This window comes from Gymnodraco acuticeps, unplaced genomic scaffold (genome assembly GCF_902827175.1).
Source record: "Gymnodraco acuticeps unplaced genomic scaffold, fGymAcu1.1, whole genome shotgun sequence".
Classification (NCBI taxonomy): Eukaryota; Metazoa; Chordata; class Actinopteri; order Perciformes; family Bathydraconidae; genus Gymnodraco; species Gymnodraco acuticeps.
The window spans coordinates 41,814-67,113 of NW_022991980.1; the positions used below are offsets into that span (position 1 = coordinate 41,814).

Below are 25,300 nucleotides of genomic sequence, written 5' to 3' on the forward strand. Positions count from 1 at the left end.
GTTGTTTTTGTTTATACGGATACAGGGCCCCAAAACACTTAGGCGCTGGGCCATAATAAGCTATATGATGGCCCGTGAAACACTTCATATAATTTGGTCATAAGTCAGAGAAAGGATGCTCAGTAGGTTTGTGTTGGTGTGCAAGAAAAGCACAGAGTAACATTTAGAAGTGGCTGAGCGGTGTTCAAGTGAGCATTGAGCCACTACGAGAACTGTAAGTGTCAGTCTGTAAGATTGTGCTAACTTTGTCTAAAAGGTGGTTCATGTGCATCATGTGCAGACCAATGGACTCCAAGTATTTTGTGAACTAAAGTATTAACAGGGAGCAGACAGAAGAAAAAGAACACTTCAGTTTTTACATTTTACATATTTATTTATTTAGTTGTATTAATCATATATGGAGCACAACACATAAGAAAAAAGACAACCTATTACTATTATATCATATTTCTCATTAACAAGGGAATCATAACAAAGTGAAATTATTTAGATTTTCAAAGCATTTTCCCACAAATGTCAGACTTAACAAGTTGTGATATAATTGAACCCCGGTAAAAGTAATTATACGTGTTCAAGGGTGTAGAGATACAAATAAAGAGAATAGTATAAGACGTTGCAGGCTTTCAAGTCATGTGACTTTGTGTATCTGTGTAACACAGACGACCCAAAATGCAGCCGAGTACAAAGCAATTACTGATTTGATAACGAGAGCAAATGAAAACTCTGATACCTTTAACCCTGATGATTCATTATTGAGAGCCACTGCTGACTCACTCAATTCTTGTTTGGCTAACTTGCACCTTGATGACAGGTCTGTCAGTATCTGACATTGTTCCCTTGATGGTTATGTGAACCCCCTCATAAGTGAGACAGGAGCCATCCGCATCTTGTCTGCTGAACGTGGTTGGTTCATCATAGCACATCTGATGATAAAAAGCCTTATCACACCGTATGCACTTATCAAAAACTCCCAATGCGTACAAGTTTTTGTACCGGTTCAAATTAAAGGGCGCAGAAAACATGACAGCTATTTTCTCAGCTGTCAGATTTGTATCCTTGTTCATGAGATCGTAGGTAACAACGCCAACACATCCTGTAGCTGTTCCTTCATGCTTCCTGAACTCTGCAATCCCTTTCCTACAGGCTCCAGGGGCAACAGTCGGTGGTAAAGGTGTAGCACAGACTCCACTATCAGTGTATATCCTGTTCATGGGGGGGGGCAGAAAAACTTTGATTATCAGAGAATATTTAAGGAGAACTTATTTACTTGATGGAATATTTCAGACACCTTGGGTTGACAAGTATGTAGATAGTACATTCATTCTCAATGTCAATGTGGCACGATTTTCCTGAACCCATGACTGCCGCCGCCCCGATGGCTGTGCAAGACCTGTTCAGACACACAGAGCACAAAACAGTCACATTCTGATTTCATTTTCATTTCATTTGACAGGCAGTACCCTGCAAAAGCTGACCACTTCAAAATATCCCTTTAAAAGATGTGTTGTTAAACATCTCTTGATCCATACCCTTAAAATGAGAGACTATTGTTACGTTAGACTCTGCACAGCTCTCCCGTACACCATCAGCCAGATTAAGAGATGGATGTTATATTAAAACCTTTCCAGAGCCAGGAACAGATTTCATTTGAATTACAGAAACGGTGAAAAAACATAGCATCATAGTAAACGGTGTATGTTGTGTTTCGTGTATCATCTCTGAAATAGCTTGAATCCACCTTGGCCATGACTTTGACACATGCTTTGCCTGGATGTATAAATGCTTTGGTGCTTAGGCATGTCAATGGACAGCATGGAGTGAAGTGCCACATCACATACTTGTTTGTGGGTGGAAATATCGAAATAGCAAAAAACAACTATTCACGCCCATGTGCAACTATACAGAGTTTTTTCAATACAAAACATATGAGTTATGTATTATATTGACATTAACACAAACAAGTGCCCTCACTCTTACCGATACACCGAGGGTGACATGACTCCAAGCACCAAGCAACATGAAGTAAACCAGAGGGTAACGTAAAATATATATATGACCTGAAGTAATACAATACATTGAACATTTTACATATATGTGTATTTTTGTATTATGAGTTAATAAGTAGGTGCGTTTTAAAATGCTAGATTTTAGAGTGTTAGGAACGTGACACATGCTTGAACTCAAATGCACGACTTCGGACAAGATTACAAGATCAAAAAAGTATTTACATCAAGAACAAACAAAGTACAACAACAATCAGTCTAAGAGGCAATACGTAGTAAAAGCAAACTACAAAAACATAGAACTAAGTCAACTTGAGGGAAAATGCTACATACGGTTGGTTCTTGGCTTGGAACGCTGCTTCTTGCCGACACGAGAGAGACGAGGCCTATCTGCAAGAGTTAAGGGGACACAGGTGGCAACTATCAACAAGGGAAAGGTACGTTCAAAATAAAACAGGAGGTGCAATGACAGACAGTGCAAGACGAGACTTGAGTGACTGTAATTTAACAAGTGAACAATGAGACATGTTGACTAAACATAAACCTAAATCTAAACATGGACTATAAACTAAAAATGAATCCTATAATATAAACCTGATAAATAAATCAACAAACATGACAGGATGTTCCACAGAGTCCTGCTCCTGCCAGAGGAGAGTGTTCTTACCTGGTCTGGTGGGTGATCAGCAGCTGTGTGCAGGAGGCAGACTGCTGCTGCTTTATAAAGAACATGGAGACGGCTGACTGCTTCTGGTGGGTGGGCCTACGGAGAAGTGAAGTGATTTTCAGAAAGCAACGCCTGCTGCTGGGTCTATAGGAAGCACATGTCCTTAATGCTGGGGACATGTCCCCACTACTTTAAAACAAGTATATTTAGCTAAAAGTGTTCTGAAAAATAGCATGAACTAAATTAATTGTTTTCATGTAATACATACAGGGCCGGTTTTTGGCATAGACGACATAGGCCCTTCTGTTTTTGTAGTGTATTGGTCTTTTGTAGAGATTTTTTATTTATTCTTTATATATTCTATTGTGTATATTTGTATCTTTTCAACTGTACGATTTTCTGGCAGGGGGGGGCGGGGGGCACCAGCTAAAATCTCACCTAGGGCAGCCAATTGGTTAGAACCGGGCCTGAATACATAAGAACAATTACAATCTCGAGAACAGTTTGTCCGTTCACACTTGGTGGGTGTATTTTTGGGAAGTCCATTTGGACATTCAACCTATTTAATATTAGTAAGCTTTGAATCAAAAATAGTTAAGCAAACAACACCCCCCGTTTTGCAGCAGCAGGGCCGAGGCACTGCATTAGTCAATACAACGTACGTAAGCTAAACAGAATTCCCTCTGGCCCATTGCTTCTGATTCTAGAATAAGAAAAAAGGAACGCAGTTAAGTTAATACAATATTTTACAGGTTTCAAAAAAGTACACTAAACAGGTAAATACACTATTTTAAAAAATATATATAAACATGAATAAATAGAAGATTGAATATGTAGATACATGTAAAAATACAAAGATAAATAAATAAAATAATGAATTAATTGGTGAAATATTTCAAAATATAAAGACAAAGAACAGAACGCAAAATGATCATTTGAGCATTTTATTTTTCAAATGTATTTGTTCAGTTTTTTTCTGTGTATCTATATCATCTTTTTTTAAATATTTGTGGTCAGCGTCCAAATTGTCGTGTTTCAGAATTCCTCTGCGAAGCAAGGAGTCGGACCATTTATTTATTTCAGTTGTGATGAGGAATATAATTGCTCAGCTGAGGTCTCCAGAGATCAGTGATCCACAGACCAAGTACAAACAAGTATGTGCCTGTCTCCTGATAAAGATCAACAACCTGAAATGCCCTGCCTCCTCCTATCATAAAGAGCAGCTGCAAGGTCGTACACAGTTTAGAGCCACACATGATATCAGTGCATTAAAACAAACCCAAAGAGTGGAGAAAACAGTATTTCTCCAACAGTAGAGTTATAGTTTTCTGGTAGTACTCTTGAGTTCACAGTGCCATGCCTAATCATTTATAGTATGAAGATTTCAATTCCCTCCTTTCACACCTTTTAAGGGGTGAGCAATACTTTCCATACTGTATTTTCAGTGTAGTGACGTACACCCAATTAATTCTGTCCTTTCCCCGCTCAGAGACCCAGGTCGTCGCACGCATCTCTGCTTGTCTTGCTGACATCTCTCAGTGGATGTCTGCTCATCACCTCAAGCTCAACCTTGACAAGACTGAACTGCTTTTCCTTCTGGGAAAAGATTGTCCCACTCTTGACCTAACAATCAACATCGGCACCTCAGTTGTTTCCCCGACTCAGACTGCAAGGAATCTGGGTGTGATCCTAGATAACAACCTGTCCTTCACTGCAAACATCGCTGCTACAACCCGCTGCTGCAGATACAAGCTTTACAACATCAGGAGGATGCGTCCCCAGCTGACACAGAAAGCCACGCAGCTTTTGGTCCAGGCTCTCGTCACCTCACGCCTAGACTACTGCAACTCCCTCCTGGCTGGTCTACCTGCATGTGCCATCCGACCTCTGCAGCTCATCCAGAATGCAGCTGCTCATCTGGTCTTCAACCTTCCTAAATGTTCCCACACCACTCCGCTCCTCCGCTCCCTTCACTGGCTTCCAGTAACTGCTAGAATCCACTTCAAGACACTGGTACTTGCGTACCATGCTGTGAATGGATCTGGCCCTTACTACATCCAGGACATGGTTAAACTGTACACCCCAGCGCGTGCACTACGCTCTGCATCAGCCAAACGACTCGCTGCACCCTCGCTGCGAGGGGGAACCAAGTTCCCATCAGCAAAAACACGTGGGTTTGCTATCCTGGCTCCAAAATGGTAGAATGAGCTCCCCATTGACATCAGGACAGCAGAAAGCCTGCACATCTTCCGGCGCAGACTGAAAACTTATCTCTTTCGACTCCCCTTCGAGCGATAGAATTACTAACAAAGAACTGCTAACAGAGCACTTATATACTAATAAAGGACTGGCTTATCTATAGCCAGTTGAGTAGCACTTGAAATGTTTGGCTCTATGAAACCTGATGTACTTATATGATTCTGTTTTCTTCAAGGTTATGTCTTCCTGGTCGAATGCACTTATTGTAAGTCGCTTTGGATAAAAGCGGCAGCTAAATGCAATGTAATGTAATGTAGTGACTGTTTAGAATGCTAAGGGCCTAAGGCTGGCTCTAACCTGCAGGGTTTCAGTTGTACCTTTTATTGTCCTTCCCTACAATTTATTCCCTTGAACTTAATTTTAAGAAGAGTCTTCTAGTACTTCAAATAATCGAGGGTTTTTTGGAGACGGGCCAGAGCCCCTGGGAGTTAGTCGGTGAGGGGGATTACTCCAGGAGGTACTTGTTGTGGGTCCAGTGATTTTAAGTCAGCCTCTGGTTCACTATTATGAGCATCTGTGTTATTCCTAAATAAAATCCTTGAAATCCTATTTAAAATCGAAATATAATAATGAACTACTCATGTTAAAGAAACACACTGTTATGGATTCAACAGCTACTAAAATCATGATGCCGCCAAAGTGAATGATTTCCTGGGTGTGTCTGTCCTGTAAGGTGCGTCATTCTCTGCCTGGATCGTGTGCAGAAGTCCCATCGATTGCACCTGGCAATACTGCTTCTAGCTGTCAGTGCTTGGATGTTATCAAGCTGAAAAAATGAATGCAGAATTCCAACATACTGTCATCAAATGTCTTTATATTATGAATTTAAATTGTCCTTGTGAAACTAGTCTTGTGTTCTTTGCTATCCCCATAATGACCTAAAAATAAAGTCTATGGCTTTTACTTCTAATTATTTACCAGGCTAGAGACAAGATGTTGTCTAAATTAAATTCTGTCTAATCACATTACTATGTTTTAGCTTAACTTAACTGTAATATGTTCGTTCTACATTTCAAACCCCACTCTAATATCTGTTAATATATCCACATTACAAAATGGTTTAATTATCACAGGTCAACTTCTTTGGTATTCTCATTCTGGAATTACATCTCTCACAGTAGCCCCTGGCTGGCCACTGATTCTCCATCTGCTTTACCTGTTATAATTCAATCCATATTTAGAAACATGTCAGCATTCATCAAACAGTATCTTATAGACATGGAGCAGGTTAGTTCTAAAACTAGAGAATGCAATTCCTGAAGAAATTGCAAGTGGGAATGCTTTATGCTGAAAAGCTGACGCTGAATTGCTATGCTGAAATGTAATGTGTAAGAAGAAAGTGAATAATTTAGATTGAAATGATACATGAACACTGGGGGCTTGAATGTGTGATAAGAGAAGAAAAGAAAGTGAAAAGGATTGGAGAAGCAGTAGAATATTTGAACTGCAAACTTTTGAACTAACTTGATAACGAATGATCTGTCGCCATGGCAACGGCATTTGATGACAGCCCCATAATACGCTTAGATGCGTTGATGGCTGCATCGTTACCAAACCTGTGATGTTTTGGGCTGTTTGGAGTATTTTCACTGAAGTTATGAGAAAACCGTGTTTCATAGCGAGCATTGTGTTGCCATGGCAACAGCATTTGAAGACATTTCAAAACTATCACGTAGCTGTCTTCACGGCTGGACTGTTGGCACACGTGAAGTATGAGCACTTTTTGAACATTTTCATAGGAGTTATAGCAATATCGTGTTTTACGGCGAGGGATGCGTTTCCACGGCAACAGCTTTTAAGGAAAACTCACTAATGGCACATAGACATGCAACCCGGTATCACGGCAAGACGTGAACATGTGACGATCTACCATGCTGGGAGACGTGAATATGTCACGGTTTCGTCCGTTCAAACGTGACAGTTGTTAACATGACCCAACCAGTGGAGAAATACCCGGAAGTGCCAAGCAAATGGTCTACCGCGCCCATTGGTCGGTTTTTATTGTCAAAATTAGATGTTTTTATCTCTCTCTCTCTCTCTCTCTCTCTCTCATATTATTGAGGTAGAATTATCCGGGGCAACAACATATTACACAGATTATGCACAGCGGGAGCAGCAATAACCGTCAAATAATAATTCAGACAGGGGAGCTCCACAACCCCTGCCTAACGCTAGGGGGTGCTGCAGCGCCCTCAGCACCCCCCTTCCTGCGACCATGCCCTTTGTGTCTCCTCCACAGGAACAAAGCTGCAGTTTAAAGAGTCCCTCTGTGTCTCCTCCACAGGAACATAGCTGCAGTTTAAAGAGTCCTTCTGTGTCTCCTCCACAGGAACATAGCTTCAGTTTAAAGAGTCCCTGTGTCTCCTCCACAGGAACATATAGCTGCAGTTTAAAGAGTCCCTCTGTGACTCCTCCACAGAAACATACACTGTAACGTAAACGGTCAAAGTACTGGCAGCAGTACAAAAACCCTTAAATTAAAGTAAAATACTTTAACTGAAATAAAGTGAATAAGCCATTAATTTACGGGAATTGTCCTTAAAGATTGTACAGGAAAACACAGTAATTTTACAGATTTATCCTCTCTTTTTACAGTCAATAACCTTTAATAAAAGTACAGCACTAATATTTTAACGTGCAAACACTGTAATTTTACAGATTTATTCTCTCTTTACAGCCAATAACATTTAATAAAAGTACAGCACTAAAACTTCTACGGGCAAAAAACCTGTAAAAAAACGGTCAAATGACTGGCAGCAGCGGCTGCCAAACAAAAACCATTAAATGAAAGTAAAAATACTTTAACTGAAATAAAGTGTAAAAGCAATTAGTATACAGAAATTGTCCTTAAAGATTTTAGAGGAAACTTTCCTCTTTTCAAAATCCATTGTCTTAAAATGTTACATTCAAATACCTTAAATAAAGTTCTGATGAGAAAAACAGTTTACATTTTTTTTTTTTTTTTTAAATTAGATTTATATGATCAAACACTAAAATAAATACAGAACCTAAAGTACTACAGCTAGAATACTGTTATCTTACAGCTTTTTTCTAACATTTTCCAATCAAACAGGTTCAACAAAATGACATCACAAAATGTTCTATAGGAAACAATTACTCTGAAAACTTAAAATATAAAAATATTTGTAGAATTATAGTACAACTAATGAATACAGCATTTAATATTTAAAGATCATACTTATAAATAGTAGAAACAAAAAGTAAGTTGAATTTTTTAAGATTACTTTGAAACATTCTCAACTGAAAATAACAGAAATTACAAAATGGCGACATGTTCACATTGTCAATTTGAAGGAGAAGTGTGCAGGATTTAGTACGTCTAACAATGGGGATGTAGGTTCCAACCAATGGATAACTTGTTCACTCACCCTCCTATCCCTAGTTTGTAGGATAATGAATATTGGCAGCAAAAAACGTGAGGCCCAATCCTGTTTCCTCTGTCTATTCTGCGCTACTGTAGACGTGGCAGTGCAACCTAGAGGACAAACAGATCAGAATCGGGTTTATTGCCAGGTAGGTTCACACGTACGAGGAATTTCACTAGGTGTCGTGGTGCATACATACAAATAAAAAAAATAAAAAAGTACACAGATAGCGAACTATATTAAGAACACTGTAATAAAAATATACTAAGATAGAAATAAAATAAAGCAGTAACTTACATCGAAATAGAATGCAATAAATTATAGAATATAAAATATGTGCAGTAAGCAATATTTAAACATTGCATTATTTACCATCCTGTGATCTCCATTATGTAATGCATAGAGTCTGCGTTGTGGCTGAGGTAAAGTGTCAGTGGGGGGGGCGGGTCTTGTTGAGGTGGCGAGAGGTTTTGGTCCTGATGGAGAGAGGTGTTGGTCCTGATGGAGAGAGGTTCTGGTCCTGATGGAGAGAGGTTCTGGTCCTGATGGAGAGAGGTTCTGGTCCTGATGAAGAGAGGTTCTGGTCCTGATGGAGAGAGGTGTTGGTCCTGATGGAGAGAGGTGTTGGTCCTGATGGAGAGAGGTGTTGGTCCTGATGGAGAGAGGTGTTGGTCCTGATGGAGAGAGGTGTTGGTCCTGATGGAGAGAGGTTCTGGTCCTGATGGAGAGAGGTTTTGGTCCTGATGGAGAGGTTCTGGTCCTGATTGAGAGAGGTTCTGGTCCTGATGGAGAGAGGTGTTGGTCCTGATGGAGAGAGGTTCTGGTCCTGATGGAGAGAGGTTCTGGTCCTGATGGAGAGAGGTTCTGGTCCTGATGGAGAGAGGTGTTGGTCCTGATGGAGAGAGGTGTTGGTCCTGATGGAGAGAGGTGTTGGTCCTGATGGAGAGAGGTGTTGGTCCTGATGGAGAGAGGTTCTGGTCCTGATGGAGAGAGGTGTTGGTCCTGATGGAGAGAGTTGTTGGTCCTGATGGAGAGAGGTTTTGGTCCTGATGGAGAGAGGTTCTGGTCCTGATGGAGAGAGGTTCTGGTCCTGATGGAGAGAGGTTCTGGTCCTGATGGAGAGAGGTGTTGGTCCTGATGAAGAGAGGTTCTGGTCCTGATGGAGAGAGGTGTTGGTCCTGATGGAGAGAGGTGTTGGTCCTGATGGAGAGAGGTGTTGGTCCTGATGGAGAGAGGTGTTGGTCCTGATGGAGAGAGGTGTTGGTCCTGATGGAGAGAGGTTTTGGTCCTGATGGAGAGAGGTTCTGGTCCTGATGGAGAGAGGTGTTGGTCCTGATGGAGAGAGGTGTTGGTCCTGATGGAGAGAGGTGTTGGTCCTGATGGAGAGAGGTTTTGGTCCTGATGGAGAGAGGTTCTGGTCCTGATGGAGAGAGGTTCTGGTCCTGATGGAGAGAGGTTCTGGTCCTGATGGAGAGAGGTGTTGGTCCTGATGGAGAGAGGTTTTGTTCCTGATGGAGAGAGGTTTTGTTCCTGATGGAGAGACGTTCTGGTCCTGATGGAGAGAGGTTCTGGTCCTGATGGAGAGAGGTTCTGGTCCTGATGGAGAGAGGTGTTGGTCCTGATGGAGAGAGGTGTTGGTCCTGATGGAGAGAGGTTTTGGTCCTGATGGAGAGGTTCTGGTCCTGATGGAGAGAGGTTCTGGTCCTGATGGAGATAAGTGTTGGTCCTGATGGAGAGAGGTTCTGGTCCTGATGGAGAGAGGTTTTGGTCCTGATGGAGAGAGGTTCTGGTCCTGATGGAGAGAGGTTCTGGTCCTGATGGAGAGAGGTTCTGGTCCTAGAGAGGTGATGGTCCTGATGGAGAGAGGTGTTGGTCCTGATGGAGCGCAGCCTCCAGCCAGAGGGTTGTGTTGAAGGCAGAGCTGAAGTCCACAAACAGGATCCTGGCGTAGGGTCCTGCTGTGTCCAGGTGCTGGAGGAGGAAGTGAAGTGATAACTATTAGTAAACCATAATGATGGATGTTATTATCAGCAGCTGCCAATAGATCCCCTACATCTTGTATGATGGACCTTTGAAGCACAAGCGCACGCACACACTATTGTGGGAACAATCAAACGCACCCTCCCAGGCACTGCGTGTTAGCGAAGTACAACTGGGATTTCGAAGAGGAAGATATGCTTGGTCAATTCTTAATAAAAAAGAAAAACCAACAAATTGAGCACTTGAGTTTTCATTAGCAGTGCCTAGCTACAGCTGCGGAGCTTTGGTAAATACCGCTAACAGTCTATTTCCTTAAAATGGTACATATCGCTGAATCTATATTTTAATCTTCAGGTGATGAAATCTGCATAATGTTCCTGTACAATAAGATTCGAGCATTTTGTAATCCAGTGAGGAAATTCAAGACCAGTAAATATTGATTGATTAAACACTAGATAAAATGTTAGTGTTTTCTTCAAACTCAGACTCTCTGCTGCGGCTGTACCTCAAAGACAAAACAATTGTCTGATGATCTTTGTTGAACAAGGTCTGATTGTCCTGTACATGTACAATGTGGGGTATTTTTAAATACTTTACTAAACCACATTCAATATTATGTTAGACACTAGGGGTGCAACAACTAATCGACTTAATCGATTACCAAATGAGTTGCCGACTAATTCAGTCGTCGATTCGTTGGTGACGTCATCACATGTGTTTTACGCACCGTTAAGCTCCAACGTTATCGGTCTTTTTATCGGTACTGGAGACATTTAAAAAATATATGTCATGTATTATTGCTACAAAAACATTATATCGCAGTCTTACGGCCCGTCTACACTACAGGCGTCGAAAAAGCTTGAAGCTGGGCGTGTCTGAGGCTTGGCGCTTTCTCGCGCCCAACAACCAATCAGGAATCTCCCGCCCGCCCCCAGCATACAAAGCAAAAAAAAGCCCGGTTATTCTACACTATTGCCAAAATGGATGCCGGTTTTGTAGCAACGGTAGCGTTGGTTTATGCAATGTCTCGCAGGAGGCCACGTATAGTGCGTCGCTGTTGGGTACATACAATACTCAGAAAACGTCTGCAACGGGGGGGAATACCACGTTCTTGTCCAAGAGCTCCGCCTGGATGGTGTACTGTTTCAGCAGTACTTCAGGATGACCAAAGACGCATTCGACGAGTTGCTCGGAAAAGTCGGTCCACTGATTGCAAAGGCAGACACCCGTATGCGTTTGTCAATCGGACCCGCCGAGCGACTCGCCATCTGCCTACGGTACCTTTTGTGTATTTCTACTTCTTTAATATGACTCTGTATATAAAGAGAGAGAATGCATGCAATGGATGAATGAAGTCTGTGATGTAGTTCAGATGAATGACATTAATTAAGATAGCTAGGTAAACGCAGTATTGCTCCCCTGTGTGTGTGTGTGTGTGTGTGTGTGTGTGTGTGTGTGTGTGTGTGTGTCTGTGGTGTGTGTGTCTGCCTGTGGTGTATGTGTGTGTCTGTGGTGTGTGTGTCTGTGGTGTGTTGGTGTGTCTGTGGTGTGTGTGTGTCTGTGATGCGTGTGTCTGTGGTATGTTGGTGTGTGTGTCTGTGGTGTGTGCGTCTGTGGTGTGTGTGTCTGTGTGATGTGTGTGTCTGGTGTGTGTGTGTCTGTGATGTGTGTGTCTGTGATGTGTGTGTCTGTGGTGTTTGTGTCTGCCTGTGGTGTATGTGTGTGTCTGTGATGTGTGTGTGATTTGTGTGTGTCTGTGTGATGTGTGTGTCTGTGGTATGTTGGTGTGTCTGTGGTGTGTGTGTCTGTGATGTGTGTGTCTGTGGTATGTTGGTGTGTTTGTGGTGTGTGTGTCTGTTAGGGCTGTGCAATTAATCGTATTTTAATCGCGATTACGATTATGGCTTGTGACGATTATGAAAACAGCATAATTGACAAAATACGATTATTTTGCTGGGTGTGCTTTCGCCCCTCCCTAAAAGCCCACTCGGCCACGTGGGAGTGACATGTGTTCAGCGCGAGCGAAGATGTCAGAACAAGAGCAGCAACTCGTTAAAAAGAAGGGTCGCGGGGAGATTCCTAGTCGATCGCGAGATGTGTCTAAAAATAGAATAACAATATTCTGTTTTATCGTTAAAGTCCTGTAACATAATCTTCCTGTGCCAGAATAATGCACTTGAACGCATCAAAGCTTTGTGATTGGCCGGCGTGGCTGGTGGGCAGTGGGCAGTGCAGTGACAGTCCGCACACACACAAGACCGCAATTATGGCAGAAGCAAAAAAGCCCAAAATATATAATTTTCACTCCAAGTGGGAGGATCATTATTTTTGTATCTATTCCAATTCAAACTCCATCTGTCTCATCTGCAATGCGAGCGTGGCTTTATCGAAGAAGGGTAATTTAGGAGCGGCATTTCAAAACAGTGCACAAACGCTACGAGACGGAATTCCCTCCTAATTCTGCCCTACGCTCCAAAAGGGGAGGGGCCTGAAAGGACAGCTAAATGCACAGCAGTCCATTTTCACCAGGCCCAACAACAAGAGCAAGGCTGCTACCATAGCATCTTATCGTGTCAGTCACGTTCTTCCGAAACACACGAAGTCTTTCAAAGACGGCGAAGTTGTGAAAGAAGCATTTCTGGGGACAGTAAAAATAACAGCAGCATTTCAACAGGTTTTTGATATAATAAAAACTCAAGTTAGATACCGTTATTAATCAGCTGTAAGTTTGAGTTTGTTTGAACTTATTCATTATAATTATTGTACAACATGGTATAAGAATGCAAACATTAAGATCTGTTCTGTTTAAATTGATTATAGTCTATTATCAATTCAGGTTAAGAAACTAGTGTTTCTATTTTAAAGGCATTTCTTTTTATACTCTACTAAAATGCAACAAAAAAAGGGTTTGATTCTATTAATGTTGTCTTTTTTATTGCACTGTTGCAGCAGATTCCTGTGTAGCTTCAGATCTGAGTTGTCTTATTAGTAAGCCTCATTTATACTTTTGTAGCAACACTATTTTTATATAATGGCAAAGAAAGGGTTCAGAGTCTTTTCTTTTTTTCCTGTGTCATACAGTATGTGGCAGCACTGTCACAAGTTCCTCTTCAGAGAGGGTCTTCAGTACAGGTGGCAATATCGTCACCTGCCTGCGCTCATCTCTGAAACCAGACCATGTAAACAGGCTGGTGTTTATTGCAAAAAATCTTTAAGAGATGACATGAGCAGCCCTACCAGCATTTGCCATGGGGGCCAAAACATTTTTATTTGGTCTTAAATTGTAGTTCAACATTTATTTCCTGTTACTTCTGGACCATGACGGTGGGCCAGCCTTCAACGTTTAACTGAGTGGAATATGTTGAATATGTTTTACCAAAATGTTGGCTATATGTTAAGGAGTTTTCAGTAGGTTGTGACAGTGCACTGCATCATATTTGATTTAATTTATTTTGGTCTAATTTATTTGTATTTATCTTATTAATAATATATGTTTAGTATGGTTTTGGAAGTGCGCTCCAACATATTTGTTGATCTTGTTTATTGGTAAAATATTATTTGTTTTAAAGTTCAATAAATGGTCAATGAATAATCGTCAAAATAATCGTGATATCAATTATTGACCCAAATAATCGTGATTATGATTTTTGCCATAATCGCACAGCCCTAGTGTCTGTGGTGTTTGTGTCTGCCTGTGGTGTATGTGTGTGTCTGTGATGTGTGTGTGTCTGTGAAGTGTGTGTCTGTGATGTGTGTGTCTGTGGTGTGTGTGTCTGCGTGGCGTATAACTTTTTTTTTTTAAATCTTGTATATTACTTTTTCTCAGGTACCTGGCAACCGGTGACTCGTACAGGACCATAGCATTCAGCTATCGGGTCGGGCATGCAACAGTGGCTGTCATCGTCAAGGAGGTTGCGGGTGCCATCTGGACCGCGCTGGTCGAGGAGACCATGCCGGTACCACAGACGGAGGACTGGAGAGCCATCGCTGCTGGGTTCCAGGAGCGCTGGAACTTTCCAAATTGCGTTGGTGCCATTGATGGGAAGCACGTGGTGATCCAGGCTCCGGCAAATTCTGGGTCCCTCTACTTCAACTACAAGTCCAGCCACTCCTTGGTACTGCTGGCTGTCGTGGATGCTGAGTACCTCTTCAGGGTAGTGGATGTCGGAGGTTTTGGAAGGAGCAGCGACGGTGGGAGCCTGCGGAATTCCGCTTTTGGAGAGAGCCTCAGAGATGGCAGTCTGCAGCTACCACCTGATACCGTCATCCCAGGAGCAGAGCGGCTGGGCCTTCTTCCCCATGTGTTTGTTGGAGATGAGGCTTTTCCGCTGCTGGACAACCTGCTGCGTCCGTTCCCTGGACGTCAGCTCACGCGTGAAAGGAGGCTGTTCAACTACCGCCTCAGCCGGGCCAGGTTGGTGGTTGAATGTGCGTTTGGCATCCTCTCATCTCAGTGGAGAATGTTCCGGCGTGTCATCACCACCAGCCCGGAGGTAACAGAGTTGTGTGTGAAGGCCACCTGTGTGTTGCACAACTTCCTCCGCAGGAAGACAATAGGAAGGTCATCACACACACCTGTCGTCCCTGTCGTCGCAGAGTCGAGTGATGAAGCTCCAACCCTGCGCGATGCACCTATGATGGGCTCAAACAACGCCACACGCCGATCCATCCAACTGCGGGAGACCTTCTGCTCCTATTTGAATGAGGAGGGTGTAGTGTCATGGCAGCATAAAGTGGTGTAGGGTCACCATGGCTCCTCCAAACCAAAAGCTCTTTTAAGAGCTACCCATTTTCTTTAAAGAGCAAATATTCCAAATGAGCCATTTTAAAATCAAACATTCCTAATAAACATGTTTCTTGAATTGATATTATTATATCATGATATGACTAACAACCTTTTTCTTTCAGCCCTGTTTTTACTGATAAACCACTCATAATTTCAATAGGTTTTCACATGACCAATTACAGAAGAAAGCACATTATATATACTGACATACATGAAGCTTATGGTATGTTGCAACTGACAAACCACATGAACAAGTGAAGACACAGTATAGCCATAACATACTTGAAATAATGTTTTATTTGGTGAATTTGAGTGAAGTGTGTGTGATGAGTGATGAGTGTAAAAAAATGTAATGTGGATCAGTATGTGTGAAAAAATTATTAAATTATAAATTGTTCTGCTGGTCCACGTCAAAAATTATTTGGTGTACCCCGAGGCGGACTCTTGCCCTCTGTGCCCTTGTCATCTGCCTCATGGTGGGCAAGAGGCTCTTAAAAAATTGCAAGTCCTCGTCCTCCTCCACCACTGGTGGGGTTGGCTGGGCAATTGCTGGGTAATTGCTGACAGCAGACTTCTTTCAAACTGGGACATCTCCCTCCCCCTCCCCCGTGTTTTGCCCCAGACCTCAGCATTCTCCTCCTGGCTGACTGCTACTGGCTGGCTGGTGGACTGGCTGGCTGACTCACTGTCTACCTGGCTCTCTTCCTCTGCCACCAGGGTGGATGGAGGCAGGGTCTGCCGGGGGACATTGCTGGACGTCTCACGGTCTATGATGAATGGGGTTAAAAACCCCATCACTGCCATGAAACGCCAGGGCTTGTACCCCCCTGCCCCGCTTCTTTTGGCCTCCTTCTCCATATTATTTTCCTTGCGGAACCTGTCCCTCAGACTCTTCCATCTCTTCTTGCAGACATTATCTAATAAAATAATAAAGTTAATAAATAATAAAGTGAATGTCTTGAATTTACTAAATTATTCCTCCATTAATGAATGCTATTTGTATGCTACATTCCATGCTGGCTAAATATACTGTCTATGCTTGATAGCTGTGAATCAAATCAAGTTTGATTTATATAGCACATTTATAAACGATTTTTGGTCGAGCCAAAGTGCTGTACATATAATAAAATTAGCCTACAGTAGAGACACTTTACAGCAAATACAACAGCACAGATTGTTCAGAATATCAGTATGAGAAAAACGACACCCTCTGCATGTATTATATGTTATATATTATGCTTATACTTATTATATTATATATAATATTTTTGTATTAATATACATTATATGTTATGCTACATTACTAGCTGGCTAAATATACTGTCTATGCTTGATAGCTGTGCATGTATTATATGTTATGTTATATATTATGCTTATTATAATGTTTTTTTATTATTATATTAATATATATTATATGTTATTATGCTACATTACTAGCTGTCCATTCAATGCTAAAACGAAGTAAACTGGATATAAACTCCCCAAACAGTTGAAAACCTACCAGTTTCACCAACTGTCTCTGCCACCTCCCGCCATGCCTGGTTCCTCCGGTTTAGGTCCCGGTAGGTGAACAGAGTACAGTCATACAGGACTGGGACATTTTCCACAGCAATGATTAATTTGTCCTCCATTTTATCACATATGGAAAATAGTCAAGACCTGCGGGATCAGCATACACGCGGTTTGATTGACTAGCGCTTGTACTGGCGGGAATTGCAAAAACGGGATTTGATTGGCTGACGCCAGCTTCGAGAAAGCATCGAGCCTCAAAAGTTGAACAATGTTCAACTTTTGAGGCTCGCGACGCTTGCAACGCCTTGCCAAGCTACCCACAATGCAGTTCGGCGAAGTTTGAAAATATCCTACGTCACCCCATTCAAATGAATGGGCGAAGCGTTGAAAGCATTTTTTGACGCCTGTAGTGTAGACGGGCCGTTAGTGTCGCCAACTCGTTTCTAATATGCAAAAAGACAAAAAAATGCGTCTATGATGTATTTTTGATCAGACGAGATCTCTCTCTCCCCAGTCTGTGTGCGAGGGGGCGGGGCGGTTTACACACACGCAGCTGCCACATGCAGCAACACAGAAAGCGCTCCAAGGTGTGGTTAAACTTTAGCCGTCTCAATGTGGACAATGCTCGTTGCCAAAAGTGCAATAAGAGTTTAGCATGTAAGGGCGGTAAAACGAGCAATCTGTCTAAACATTTAGCAAAAGTGAACCACATTCAGACGGAGGAATGCACCGGGTTCGACTGTCTTTCTAGTAGCTCTGTAGCCCCATCCAAGAGTAATGTTTCCACGTCAGGTGTTATGTATGCTAGCAGCCCACGGAGTTAACTCCATCATACAAACATGGGTTAATGATTAGAGGTAACAGAGTTATTTAGTTTGTTAAAGTTTCAGCATCACATTATTTAATACGATTTGTTTAAACACTGTTGTTTCTTTTCATGTGAAATATTATTTATTTTATTTAAATAAAAAGCTATGTTAATTTTGTTCAAAATGTGTTTAGTTAATTTAATAATATATGTATTTTTGAATCAAGTATTCATCTTTATTGTCTTCATTGTTAGTTTCCACATGCCTAAAACAACCTCAAGCTAAATATAAAAGTTGATGGCTAAATAAGAGCGTTTGAGAAATTGTGCAAGGCATACAGTAATAGTCCGAATAGTCGATTAATCGTTTCTCATTAATCGATAGATTAATCGATTATCAAATTAGTCGTTTGTTGCAGCCCTATTAGACACAAGTTAGTTATTACTCACATATCAAAGTCTTTTCATCTGCAAGATGGAAGAATAGCTGGGTGCTGCCTGGAGAGACTGATGAGAGGGACACAGGCTGGCTTCAGCAGCTTTCCACACAAAGCCATCACATCTTCTCTTCCATAGTCCTCACTGTCCACTGGTGCTCTGTCAAAAGAGTGAACATCACAGCTGTCATGTTAACCCTTTGTTACACAACATACAACCAACATGTGTCAAAAGTGACCCGAATTAGTTTTAATTGTAAATATCTTTGCAATAAATTACTTGAACCATTCAGGATTCCAGGTATTCCTCAATTAACATGTTTTGGATCAACACCAATTCTAAATTTTAATTTTTCCCTTTCTTACTTTTTTAATAAAAATCATGTTTGTATCACTACACTTCTAAGGCACAACATGGGTCAAACATTACCCGTATTATTTTGCTATGTTATTTCATGCATGGCTGAGTGTTTCTTTACTATACATTTTCAAAAATAATTAATTTTAGCAGTGATTTGGACCAAGCATGTATGATGTAGTAATACAAAAAGTATTTTAGTTCACAGTGTGACATTAGCTAGTCATGTTAGCGTGTAATATATAGAGCAGAGCTAACTAGCAAGTTAGCCGAACGTTAGCGGTTAGCTGTTTATGCTATGCTAGCTGTTGGCTACTGAACATTAACAAACTAGATTCCGCTGTAAGAAAGCTGTGAAACTTTACATTAAACTTGGCGACAACACTGTGACAACCCACTGCATGTTTATGTGTAATTCTCCCGTGTTGGAGACGAGAGGGTGGGGGGGGTGGCACTGCAATAAACTGTAAACTAACGTTAGCAGCCGCATGTTAAGCCGGGTTTCCCGGGCGCAACATCTTGCAAGAAACAGCATCTCAGGGATTCTTAACATTTAACAACCTATTAATGATGAATAAAAACTTAACGGGAAGAAACTCAGCTAACTAGAAGAAGAAACGTAACCTTAAATACAAAATAAAACATTCACAAACTAAGTAAGGATTATCTAAATACATGTTTAACTCCATTACAGTTGCCGGACTCACCAGATCTCAAGTCTTCTGTTCTTTGTTGACGTCCCGATGCTCATATTTAACGTGTAGATGTAAAACGATCCCGATATGAATCCATAAACTCCTGTAACAGACACACAGACAGCTGTAGCTCCAGCAGGAGGAGACCCGCTCAAACTGACTTGGATGTTTCAAATGTGAACGACAGGCGCGGACAGTTCTCATTGGCAGGTTTCTTCGATGACGTTTATATTAACCAATCAGGAGTGTTGTGGACTCATTCCAAACATGCCTGACTTGTCTGCCGTGTTTGGCTGAATTCTATTTCAAGTGCCGTAGCTCTGGCTGTCGGCCAGAATCCGAAAACCATACATTATACTGTAAAACTAAGGTTTATTACTGTAAATTGACCAATGGAAAAAAACACAGCAACATAAATAAAACAAGGATAACTGTGACTTATTGTTGAGTAAATAACAGTGTGTGTTTTAAACCTTGGTCCTCCCTGCAGAGATTTCTCCACTTTCTATGATTTTAATTTTTTTTCATGATATTGTCAACTGTAGATGTTTACAATATAGTAAGTTAGGAATTTCATGAAAACATATATATTTACTTTTTTTTCAACATTGGATATTTTGTGTTTGTGGTGGATTCAATCGAATATTGTAAACTGTAAAGTCCACTGAGACAAATGTAACATTTGTGATATTGGGCTATATAAATAAACATTGATTGATTGATTGATTGATTGATTGATTGATTGATTGATTGATTGATTGATTGATTGATTGATTGATTGATTGATTGATATTGAGAAAATGATTTATGTAAAAAAAAATTACTTACATTTTACGTTTTTTTTATTTTACGCTTTTTTTTACAGTTTTATGTTTATATTAAAATTACAAAGAAAATCTTAAAGTCTTATAATAGTAATACACTTTTATATTACGAGTTACATATTTAATTACAGAAAAAAACATTTTATTTTACGTACATCTTCATGTATTTTCTGAAAGTGCAAAAATACTGTAAATATTATATAGTAAATTTACTGTAAAAAAAAAAGGAAATAAACGTTATTTGTTGTTATTGTCAAAATACTTAAAATAATGTTTTGGGTTGTTCATTTATAGTTAATATCTGTCATTTTACAGGATTTTGCAAGTTATTTAAAAAAACATGATAATTACTATAACAATTTAAAGTGATTTCCTGTAAAATTACGATCTTTTTTTACAGTGTAGCTGCAGTTTAAAGAGTCCCTCTGTGTCTCCTCCACAGGAACATAGCTGCAGTTTAAAGAGTCCCTCTGTGTCTCCTCCACAGAAACATAGCTACAGTTTAAAGGGTCCCTCTGTGTCTCCTCCACAGAAACATAGCTGCAGTTTAAAGAGTCCCTCTGTGTCTCCTTCACAGGAACATTTGTAGTGAATGTGACTCAGACTTCCTATCAGGCAGAGGAGTCCCAGAACATCACCCTGGAGTGGACCTTCAGCACCAGAACAGACACGAACTTCAGATCCATTTCTATCTACTGTGAGATGTCTACTGAGAGCAGACCCTACGTCCTGTTTCATCGATACAAAGGTAATTAACTCCCCAGAGTCTCAGGATCCTCAGTTTGCAGGACGACTCCAGTGGGACAAAGACGTCCTCCCAGAAGGACGCCTCACACTTCATGTCTCCAGACTCAGGACCAGTGACTCTGGGTTTTATGTGTGTGCCATACGCACACCTGATGGGAGTAACTATAGCATATGCTGGCTCGACGTCACTGTTGAGTAACCTCAGTAGAAGTGCTGTATTTAAAAAAATATGCAGATGGTAGCTCTATGTGAAATGGTAAATAAATATGTAGGTCATTAAAAGATTATAAAATTGTATGAAAAGAGGTTTTCTCCATGTCCACTATGGCTGTCCCGAATACCATTTTTCGGGATCCGGATATTCGGTAGTAATCAGCAGCGAATATTCAAATATTCGGTGCGGAGAGAATATATATATTTTTTAATAAAAAAATAATACGCTGAGAGACACCTGACAACACGCTGTTAAGCAGAAAGAGCATACTATTATGATTTATATTTATTTATTGTCTCAGTACTCGCATACATTAAAACTAAATTTTAACCCAGCCGCAGTGCAGCGCCCGGGGACCAAATCTGGTTCCAAATTCCATCTATAACGTTTTACAACCTGAAGATACAAAACACATATTTCTGTTATAACAACAATACTTTTAATAACATAGCCGTAACAGTAGGCCTAACAGTGTAGTACTTGTTACCGATACAGTAAACAGTATTTACATAAATGAAAAACGAAAAATAAATGAACGAACTGAATGCCAATAATTGCCTTAGCCCCAGATGTTCCCACATTGCTCCTATTATTTTCACTATTCGGATAAAATTGAAAAACTAATATAAAAAAACAATTCGGTTGCTTGCTTGCAACTATTTTCCAAGCAAAGTAAGAGCACGATTTTATCATGTGTAACGTTACTGTTTAAACGGCGGATAAAGCAGCTTCATCATGGCAACTTGACAACAGCTAAACTAAGCTAGGCTGGGTACTTACAGCATCCAGGTGACTTTTCAGAGTTGTTGTGCCACCGTGGTAGGCCAGTTTCTTGTCGCATATTTCGCACACTGCCTTCTTCTTACCATCGTCCAATTTTTAAAATGGTCCCACACAGCCGAAGTCTTCGGCATTTTGTGTTCAGGTGTGTGAAGCGAGGTGAAGCGAGGTGAAGCGTGCCGTTTGCGTTCGTGACTGTGAGTGAACGCGATGTCAGGAGCACAGGCTGAGATTGTATATATTTCCGCATTTTAACAGTGCAATTCAAAAGTATAAATATAGTATAAGAATATGGCAATTCACCTTTATTGATAGCATACATTTAGGGGACTTTTTTTTTTCTTTTTTTTTTTTAAATAAAAAAACGAATATCCGAATAATGAAATTGAAACCCGAATAGTTGGCCGACGAACGAATATTGGAATAGTCGAATATTCGGGTACAGCCCTAATGTCCACATGATGTCACTAACTGTATTCTCTACAGCTGCTGCTCAACCAGAGAGCTGGAGAAACAACTGGATCAACGTTAGACTGACACTGCTTTGTTTTCTTGCTGTTGTTTTTGTTTATTTTCTTTCTTTTTCTTATTATTGCTTTTGTAATTTTTTCAATTCTTCTTTTGTTTCTATTTTTGTTTGTTTTCTTGTTCCTATTTTTGTTTCTTCTTTTTGTACTGCATTATTTTTAATGCATAGAAATGACACTTAAAGGTGAGGAGGTAAACTACTGATGATGAACAATATATATTTGTATGCAGAAGCTTTTATGAAGAGAAACTCAAAACATGATAATAGTGTTTATTGATGTATTCACTGTTTGCTGTAATCACATTACATTCTGTGAGCACTACACAAACGGGAAAGACACTTTAAAAGATCACTGGATATTATTCTGATTTATCCACCATGTTTTAACTAATTGATCCTTGATTGGATTTATCCGTGTTGATCGTATGTCATGAACACAACATTTTATTTTCTCCAAAATGTGGTTTGTAAACAGTCAGGATTTTTGTATTTGGTGCGTTATTGCTTTTCTTCAAGAAATATATATATTGTTTGTACAGTAGCAGCAATAACATGTTCATGTTAAAAGAGTTTAAATACTACTGCTATTTTTGATGCATGTATGGGGCGTGTGGCTCAGTGGACTAGTGTGTTGGTGTTGGGAACAGGTTAAAATCCCACTGCAGTCAGCATGTCGTTGTGTCCCTGAGACACTTCACCCCAAATTGCTCCTGTGGGGATTGTCCACAGTATTGAGTATGTAAGTCGCTTTGGATAAAAGCGTCTAACAAGTGACATGAAATGTATGTATACAAAGGTGGAGTAAAGGATGTATTACTGTAACCCTCATACACGCTTTCATCCCCTCCCACCTGGACTGTTGCAATGGAGTCCTGTCCGGGTTCAAAACCTCGAGAGGCTCCAGTACCCGCACCAAGCCCTGGCAGCACACCACTCATCGTTTTGTCTTTATTAATAAATGCTTTTTGGAAAATATATGCTGGTGTGTTTAATATTGGACAAGAATACAATAATCATTGTGCAGAGAAATGGGCTTTATGTGAGTATGTTTACCTTCAGATCTGATCATAACAGCTACAAACACAGCAGGGCGGTGTACGCAAGTCCAATCACAATCTGTCTTCGTTCAGGCTGTCCTTATGAGACACCCTGGAAGAGGAGGAAACTACTGAAAGTTGATGCTGCAGTAATATGTTCCTGTGAGTGTTTTATATGATATCTGTGTCATGTTATATCTGTATATCTACAGTATTTATTCAGCGAACTCATGTCTCTGCGCCAACTATTATGTTTACCTTTGGCCCACCAGACAACGAGATACAACGGCCCAATGTCTGATGGGAACAAGTCCAAAAAGAAAGATGCAATCATACGAGAAACAGAACGGCAGGTCTTAAAAAGAAACGTGTTATGAATTGAAGTGACTTCACACATCAGGGTATCAAGGTCAAAGGTCACACATTAGAAAATATACAGACTGTCTTTAGTCATCAGAATACTTATTACTCAGAGTAACCAGAGGACAGTAATCTTCTGACACTAGGTGGCGCCAGATATGAATATTTTCTGTTCTCTGAACTGAACCAGGAAATAAAGTAAACACAGAATAGAGCTGCAGTGTTAAATCAAAACGTAATTGCAGTGATGTCAAGCCTGAGTATGAGAAAGATATACTTTATTGAGGGATGTTATGTTGTTACAGCAGCAATGTGTTCAGGCATTAAAGGTCCCATGTCATGGCCATCTCTACTGATCATATTTCCATTGTTGAGGTCTACTAGAATAGATTTACATTGTGCAATTTTCCAAACTCACATTGGTTTCTCAAACAGCATCTCTGTATAGTATGTGTATTCACTCTCTGTCCTAAACGGCTTGTTGGAGCTCCTGCCCCCCCCCCCCCCCCTCCTGTGAGCCCAGTGTGCTCTGATTGGTCGGGACGTTGCGATGGTCGTTGCAGGTTTCTGGGTCGGCGATACAGCGAGAACAAGCTAAACTCATCATGAGCACACAAACACTCACAGCCGAAGTAAAAACAATAAGTATGGCTTGATATTGAGTAAAAGGTTTCTAACGCTGTGAGAATGGGTCTGCGGAGAGCATTTATCCGCCATCCCAACTCAGCTATTACCAGCGTTCAGGGAGCTCTATGCAAGTCAATGGGACTCCCTGTTAGTTAGCCAAGGGGTCCTGGTGTGGGAGGTGCTCCGCGGATTGGTCCATTCGGGCCAATCCGGTCATTTGTTGTTGATTTGGGTGTTCACACGTCACAGAACCCAGGAAGCAAACAATGGAAAAAGATAAATGTCCAACGAGGCGTTCTGGGGCAGCACAGACAGGTCTTCTCTGTGTTAGAGTTGTACTCGCTACAGGGTGCACTTTGAGGGTTTGTGACTCTGCAGACCGTTTACATGCAGAAAAACCTTCAAGGGGACGGGCAATAACCAGAAAAGCATGACATGGGACCTTTAAAGGTATCATAGATCATCCTGAGCACACACAAACACTCACAGCCGAAGTAAAAACAATAAGCGTGGCTTGATATTGAGTAAGACAAAGATTTATAACGCTGTGAGAATGGGTCTGCGGAAGTGGCGGAGCCAGGACATTTTCAGTGGGGTGGCCAGGATGTAATCAGTGATCATTTTGGGGTGGCATTGAAATCACTATTATAGGAACATAAAAATACATCTCACTATAAAATAAGGGGCTATTTAAGGAACCTACAACACACCTCTACATTATTTGGGATTAAGTGGTGGAATAGATCAAATAATATTCAGTATATCAAACTATTTAAAAAAAAAGTAAAGTAACAACGAGGCTTACATTATACAAATGTAATGCAATATACAGACTGTTCAGCTTATGGTGATCAGCAGCACTATGAGCTCATTCTCTCAGTGTATCATCAGGAATACAGAGACACACACACATAATTTAAATAAGAGTTTTTAAATTCAATGATTGGTTAAGAATAAACATCTTAAAGTAAATAACAATAAACAATAGCCCTTAACCCTGTAAGGCCCCCGGTTGTAATTTTACAACTTTACTTGAAGCTATCCTAAAAAAGTCAGTAAATGTTTTGTTTTTTTAAAAGACTACATTGACATAGTCAAACGGTCCTTTTGTTCAGCCTCACAATGCTATTGGGTAGTACATGTGTTTACACGACAGGGATTTTGGGCCCATCACATTGGGCCCCACCACCAGGCCCAGTCCACGCCAACCAAGCACAATTGCTGTAACCACACCTCCAGAACCCAACCCACTCATTTATGCTTTAAATAACTCTACCTGTACAGGCTTGCA

General features: G+C 40.7%; 1 protein-coding gene and 2 long non-coding RNA genes across 3 annotated transcripts; 1 reads left to right on the forward strand and 2 right to left on the reverse strand.

The window, feature by feature from the left end:
* Nucleotides 1-383: 383 nt before the first annotated feature.
* On the reverse strand, nt 384-8,734 carry LOC117536244. The gene is made up of 6 exons (XR_004567525.1): nt 8,688-8,734; nt 8,319-8,425; nt 2,671-2,766; nt 2,337-2,393; nt 1,289-1,390; nt 384-1,203 (listed from the first exon to the last, which is right to left on the reverse strand). It is a non-coding gene; the product is annotated as an uncharacterized LOC117536244 (long non-coding RNA).
* A 1,426-nt stretch (nt 8,735-10,160) lies between these two features.
* LOC117536245 lies at nt 10,161-19,095 on the reverse strand. The gene is made up of 3 exons (XR_004567526.1): nt 18,904-19,095; nt 17,852-17,998; nt 10,161-10,286 (listed from the first exon to the last, which is right to left on the reverse strand). It is a non-coding gene; the product is annotated as an uncharacterized LOC117536245 (long non-coding RNA).
* On the forward strand, nt 11,436-15,076 carry LOC117536243 (protein ANTAGONIST OF LIKE HETEROCHROMATIN PROTEIN 1-like). The gene is made up of 2 exons (XM_034201039.1): nt 11,436-11,572; nt 14,122-15,076. Exons 1-2 carry the CDS (start codon nt 11,457-11,459, stop codon nt 15,035-15,037), a joined length of 1,032 nt encoding a protein of 343 aa, XP_034056930.1. The 5' UTR covers nt 11,436-11,456; the 3' UTR covers nt 15,038-15,076.
* Nucleotides 19,096-25,300: the final 6,205 nt, after the last annotated feature.